The sequence below is a fragment of the Lagopus leucura genome, unplaced genomic scaffold (assembly GCF_019238085.1).
Source record: "Lagopus leucura isolate 7727_CA_CO unplaced genomic scaffold, USGS_WTPT01 Super-Scaffold_702, whole genome shotgun sequence".
NCBI lineage: Eukaryota > Metazoa > Chordata > Aves > Galliformes > Phasianidae > Lagopus > Lagopus leucura.
In genome coordinates, this window is record NW_024962254.1 from 6,130,421 (window position 1) to 6,137,631 (window position 7,211).

General features: G+C 36.5%; 1 protein-coding gene across 3 annotated transcripts in view; it reads right to left on the reverse strand.

Moving 5' to 3' along the window:
* Nucleotides 1-2,549, reverse strand: part of GRM5 (glutamate metabotropic receptor 5) — a 234,467-nt gene extending 231,918 nt beyond the window's left edge. For all 3 annotated transcript variants that reach the window (XM_042862524.1, XM_042862523.1, XM_042862522.1), the window contains exon 1: nt 1,871-2,549. In XM_042862524.1, coding sequence (XP_042718458.1) covers nt 1,871-2,549 — 679 coding nt within the window. The remainder of the gene's footprint in view (nt 1-1,870) is intronic.
* Nucleotides 2,550-7,211: the final 4,662 nt, after the last annotated feature.

Sequence of the window (7,211 nt, forward strand, 5' to 3'; positions counted from 1 at the left end):
TAACTGTACCACCTATCTTGTCCACTTAGATGTGGGTAGAAGTAGGCAAATCCTACTGAAGTAAAGTCATTCATCAGCTCTTCTTCACACTCAACTCATCTTGCCCACAGCAGCCACCTCCAGTTTTGATCCTTGCATGTCTATTCCCTTTTTTCCAAAGCACAGAGCAAGGTTACTTTACCATGAGATTAACATGCCATATGCTACCATCTGCTCTAAGAAGAGTATCCACGGGAAGTGGCAAAAGTGAGTATTTTCACCCTATGCATTCAGACCTTGACAAAAGCTTGACAATTCTCCACTGAATACGTAAGCATCTCTGCTCAATAAGCAGAAGATATATATAGGAAAACTACACAAGTTTTCATAAGTAGTCAGGATATACAATCTCAAACTAATGTAATGCATCACCGGCATCATTTTTTATTGTGATATTATGCATACACGTTTGCAGAGGAAAGGCTGCACACCAAACCATGCCAAAGGCATCAGCAGGCACAGAGTAGTTTCACTACATGATATGACATAGAGTGATTTATACATTATTATTTAAACTGCTAATATACTCATGCATCCCCAGAGAATAGAGACTGAAGTTATTTACCAATCTTCATTATCATGATGGAATAATGATTACAACAATCTTCATCTAAGTTCTAAATTGCATTTTTTTTTAACACTGGAGAATGAGCTCACTACGTATCTGTAGGAGTATAATAATTTCTGCATACTTGCATTCAACCAGCGTTCTACCAAAAAGGGCTTTGAATAGTATAAATTCTGCCAGAGAAGCATACTCCGTGTGTGGGAAGGACAATCTGCTTTCTATTGGTTGTAATAAAGCCAGCAGCATCTGCTGCTGTTCAGCAACGCTGTCACCAGTACTCAATCTCTTAATAACGTGGTGTTTTTTTTTTCCCCAGATCATATTCTGAACCTGTCTGAACAAAGGTGAGAACCTAAAATCCATCACACAAGCTAATTCAGAAAACATATTACACTGTGATGCCATTAAACAGGGACTAGTGAAACTTTCTCTTTAGGCAGTATGAAATTGTAGTCACTCACGGCTAGATAAAACCACTCAACCACAAGGAAGAAAGAATTCATGTAATCTTTTCCATAGCATTTCCTTTTAATTGTACTCTTCTGAGTGCTAGGCAAATAAAATCAAGCTCTAGCTGAAATTAATAAAGAGAGAAAAGAAATACAGTACATAGTTCTGATTTTCTGGAAACCTGATGGTGTGTGAAGAAGACACAAGGAGAATTCTTTTGCTCATTTCTAAATCCAATGGCTAGACACAGAGCAAGGAGTGGCTGCAATACTCCAAGGAGTACTATAAAATGGACAGAAACAGTACTGATCTCAAGAAGCTAGGACGAATTGCATTCGGATATTAACCAGAACCACAGGTCTTTTAGCAGTCAAGCCTCTGTGGCTCTAGTAGTAATCATTGGTTTAGCTACTGTTTCAAAGGATGATTTAGCTTTCTTCAACACTAGAAAGACCAAGCACTTTCTTGTTACCCACTGTTATCAATATAGTCAAAATTATTATTCCACATAAATATATCGAATGATTGAAGTAAAATAAATTAATTAAATTAAGATTAAAAAAAATAGGAAACTCAAGAGTAAGCACACAATTTCTCCTTTAACTCACACAATCCTGTATTTCAAAGTGTTTTCAGTGGTTATCAAAACAGCGCTACCTCAGCTTGGTACTTAACCAAAATTAAGTGAAATAAAAGTCTATGCACTTGATAATTGACTGACAAAAAATATCCATCCAATTGTCATCATGTAGCTCTCTGACCACAACAAAGTGGTTCATAGGCATCCAAATATGGGAAGAAAAAGCCTCTTACCTTCAGTGTGTACAGCTGAAACATAGGTCCAGTTATAGCGCTTGACAATGTCCACCATAGCCCGTGCTTGCTGTGCATCAGATGGTACAACTCTCATAAAATACTTGAACAGAGTTTTGTCGCTTAAGTCCATGCTTGTGGCAGAATAAGCAATCTGAGGTATATTGAAAAGCTGCAATAAGTTCTGGACCTGGATAGCAACTGAGCTAGAGCCAGGGCCAATGACACCAACAATGGGTTTCTTGGAGTGGAAAGATGATGAAGATCCATCTACACATCGCACCATCCCTTCCTCTTCTTCTGATGAAATAAGAGAGTCCCTTATAAACTCAATGCTTTGCTCCAGAGCCACAGCAGAATGCCAGCAAGAGTCCCTTATTTCACATCCTAGTGTTATATTTGGCAACAGTGTTGGGTCCAAATTAATTCTGTCAAGGGTATGTAGCATTGCCTCCACTCTCTGAATGCCATACTGCTCTCTTACCTCTCCACATTTCCTCTCATGAACTTTGTCAACTGTTGGTTGGTGGTGGACAGAAAACAGAGCTCCAATGATAATATCACCAGGCATGTGTGCAACCACCCTTCTTTCATTGGCCTGTGCAGAAACCAAAAGCCTGAAGTTCCCACAGACATCTTCCTTCAATAATAGGATTGCAAGGAACAGCAAAAGGACCATTTTAGGAAATGATTTAGGCTGGTAGAGACAACATGATTGAACAAAATTGAGTTGGTCAAAAGCAGTTATCAATTTTTTTGGATAAACAGAGTAGAATGCTGGTTAATCAGGAGTTTGCACGTTTTCTCTAAGGTGTCACCATCATCTCCAAGTAGATAGCGATGCAGAGCTGTAAATGTGATCATAATCCTCATAACCTTCAAAAATGAATAAATAAAAGAAATAGATTTAAAATGAGAAATAAATTCAGCTTTGTAATCTTTACTGAAGTTGCTCTACTGTCAATGACTGTAATATCTAGTCTGCTCTACACATTTGTTTCTATCATTATTCAAGCTGGAAAGTTTTGATCTAGTTCAGTGTTTTGCAATCTTAGGCTTGTAATTCTGCTGATGTAAACTGGTATCTTTCTCTTGGATGCTTTTAAAAACTCTTTTGGGGAAATGTTTTAAAAACTGCAAAATACAGGCAAGCATTAATTTCCAAAGAAAAATATTGCCACTTCTAATACATCTTTGAAAACAACACTCTTTACCTACAGATGTTTCCCATGTCACAAATGTCTCTGTCATACTAATGCACCTCATTCAATGCTGTGTTATCCAGTACAGCACTAGCAAAATTTTTTTATAAATAAAGTCATTCCTGAAATATGATCAGAAATGCAGAATCTGGCTTTTATACTCTGAAAATGTTTTTTCTTTGTAAACCACAACATGAAACAAATGATCTTTAAAGTAAGCTAAGATTAAGAAAGTTGATCTATTTAATAACATTTGTTTTTATTTTAAGCATGAATATTTCAGCAGAAGAATGACAGATTCATTTCAATTCTAAAGCAGCAGAGTGAAATCATTTAGATACTTAAATCAAAAATCACTAAGAAGAAATTCAACAAATCTCTTTAGGGCTCTATACAGACTTCACTAGAAAGAAGAAAGCACAGATACTATATAGGTGCACTGATGCCTAAAATATTTGATCTGCTACATTTTCTGACAATCTGCAATGCGATCATCACTCAGCTTTACCACTGGCAAAGGATCAAAGAAAGAAAGGAAGAAAGAAAGGAAGAAAGAAAGGAAGAAAGAAAGGAAGAAAGAAAGGAAGAGTAAGAATAATGATCAGAAAAGATTAATCTCTTAGGCTGTGATCAGTGAACTTGAGAAGATACTTGAAGATGTTCTGTACCTAGCAGTGCTCCTGGTTTTAAACATAGCGCTTAAACTGTAGTTTTGTCCAGCCCTATGCTTGCTAGTGGATCCACTGATAGCAAAGAAAGTTAAACACACTCTTGCATCAAGGAAGATGCTGAGCTAGTTAGTGGACCACATGCCCAGTCTCATTATTCACAAAACAAAAAAAAAAACAAAAACACTGTAGGACATAGTCTAATCTCAGTTTCACTTACATAAATCTTTTTATAAAATAATAACATTCATATAATTAATGTACGTAATAAAAAATATAGGATTTTCCATACGTTTCAGATCCATCAGTAATTTCTGATACATTGATACGATTCTGATAGCACTCAGATGTTGCAAAGTGAAAGAAACCCTTTGTAATGGAGAGTCTACCTCTGCTTCCTCCAGTGTCAAATTCAGCAGGAGTAAAATGCCGGATTTACCACTCATCGCTAGAGCATTCAATACACAGTGTCACAATGAACATCTTCCTGATTCCAGCCAAATCTAAAAACATTTTTCTGCTTTAGGTTAGCCTTGTTTAATTATTATTGTACCTAGACATCTGTAAATTGTAAAGTATTTACACAAAGGTAGTCCTACAGTTGTGTCAGTGAGTATTCCCAAATGAAATCCAAATCTTTAAAAAGATAAAACATTGAAGAGAAATGGTCTTGTAATATGAATTGCAATATTAATAGGTTCATGTAATATTAATTTCTAGTAATAGAAAGTGATAATAATGAAATAGGATTCAGACAACTGTAGAATATTTCAATACTTTTTTTTTTTTATTTTTGTGAAGAGTTGGCTTATCGATACTGCAATCCCTTGCTACTATGGAAGAACAGCAGATCAGTTCAGGTTAATTAGTCTCTAATTACAGAATATCACTACTGCTTATGTTTTCCAGTTGTTTGTTCTGTGACACTGAAGATGATACTGTCTAATTTGTAAACAGTCTGAAGGATGAATGACAGGGCATATCTTAGTACAATATCACAACATTCCTGTACCTCAATGTAACATTTCATCACTTAAAAAAAACTTTTGCTTATTGTTAATGTGTTAGCATTTAAACAGAAATAGTAATCTGCTATTCAAAAGCACAGATGCTTATTATTCTGAATTTTACATACTAAGTCTATATGCACAGAGCCTGTCTATATCTAGACCAAATGCCAGCCCTGCCTCAGACTGTTACAGCATATACAATTACATGTCTTTTTATAACCTAGTTGCTTATGCAGCTGCATACGCACAAATAGAGTCTGGGGGTTTGGAATGAGCTTGTGATACAAAATGTATCTAATCTTAACTCATAATTTTAATTCTACAGTATATATTGCCGAGACTTCTGGCCAGGTTTACTGGCACTGTCCACAGCTTTAAGTCTATAGATTAAACAATTTTCATACAGGATATATGGGAAATAGAAGGCAGCAGGGACATCTTTATCTTCTTCACTCCAAAGAACAGCTGTTTGTTCTCCTCTGTCTACAGTTGTATTTATCTATATAGCTTGCAGGGTAAAGAATGAAATAAAGCTGATGATCTCCTTTATAATTCTAGTTCAACAGTAATAGCAGATAATCACAACGGAGGGCTCCCAGGGCCCAATAGCAAGTTATGAAACCAATCGAATCCTTCCACACCATGGTATCCAAGGGGAAGAAGGGGCCAGATGCCAAGTGAAATTGCTCCTGAATTAATGATCAGTCTTCACATGTTTTGCTGTACTGCAGTGGAAGTCAATTTACTTGGGGCTTTCAATTGTTGTTACTAATTGCACCAAAAAACCTTCTTCATTTACGTAGTATTAGATTTAGGACTTCAAAGCATGTGATCTGAATGCCTTCTGTGGGCTTCCACAATGCAGCAAAACAACCTGTAATTTACACTGACACAGGCAAGTGAAACTGCTAAACACTACAGATTTTAATTTTTACTATAGAGATCTGTTTCTGTGGGCTTATTCTTGCCCTCACAGTCCTAAAAATCACAGGCTGAGATCAAAAGAAACCTCTGAGGTTGTCTGATCCATCTACCCTAACCAAAGCAAGTTCAGCTAAAGCAGGTTCTTAGGGTCACATCCAGTGAGATTTCAACTACCTCCATGGATGGAGGCTTCACAATCTTTCTATGCAGCTAATGTTTGACCACACGAACAGCAAGGAGGTTGTTTTCTTATGTTTAAATGGAAGTTCTCACATTTCAGTTCATGTCCATTGCCTATCATCCTTCCACTGGATATGACAGGATATGCCATTCAAAGAGGGTAACTGCCTTGAGGGTAGTTAGGCAGCTGATCACATTCTAAGCTAAAAGATGGCTGAGCAGAGACCTGATAGACTAAGCACACTAATTACATTTCCTGGAGAAATCCTCCATCCTCCCTGAAAAGATGACCGAGGGAACTGTTCAAATATACAGTTTCACTGCAATCGTATCCCCAAAGAATCTTATACAAGTTATTTTGATTTTTATTCTTTCCTCATACTGAAAGCTTATTATTTTAAGCAATATGATTACTACAATAAAATTAAGCAAAATTTTATGAGCTTAAATATAATTCCTGTGTTATTACGGGTAACCCTAAAGAGAATTTCACTATGAGAAAATTGAGAACAGAGGCATCAATAGCATCTTGAACAATCAACCCTTGAACACATATATAAAGAGGTAGAAATCATTTCCCAATTAATAATTTATCTGCATTTACTTGTTTTTGTTGATGGACAAGCAAATCAATATGCACAGCACTTAGGGTCAAATTTACTTTTCACACTTCAATTTCTTTAGCATCAAGAGAGTTACTATTAATTTACTGCAACATAGACAAAATGAAATCAGGCACTTAATTACTGGTCTATCAAAGTTCTTAGCTTATTCCAGCTATGGATCTAACTGTAAATTAATTCTGAAGTCCTCTGCAATAACAACAGATGACAGGCACTCAGGTTTCTGTCCTTTGCTGCACTCAGAACAATTGCAGAAGTAATAAGGTGAAAAGATGATTCTGCCTATCTGTTCTTTGTTCAGCCTTGCTCTAGTCAAACTTTTATGGGCTACCTAGGCGAAGACACAATGAAGCACTCAACAATTTCCTGTAACCTTTGCTCTCTCCGATAGTAAAAACTTTATGCCAGTCTCTGCTAAGAGAAATTCTCAGCTGTTTCTTTAGGGCAGAGTTCCAAGTACTTCATGTCGAGGTTTAACTGAGTAGAAAATGAGCATCTGTAATATTCCATGAAACATCACACAACTCTTGAAATGATTTATTTTAACCTGAAATGCAAGTTCATCTATAATTACTGTCTGTGCAGACCAAAACAAAGAGCCCTCATATCTTACTGAATTAATTAGATCACAAATCCCACAGCAGTTCACAGAGGGATGATTTTGCACTGTGTATGTGGCTGCGAGTTTATACATGGAGGACATCTGACTTTTCTTCTACCACAGCAGGTGTTAA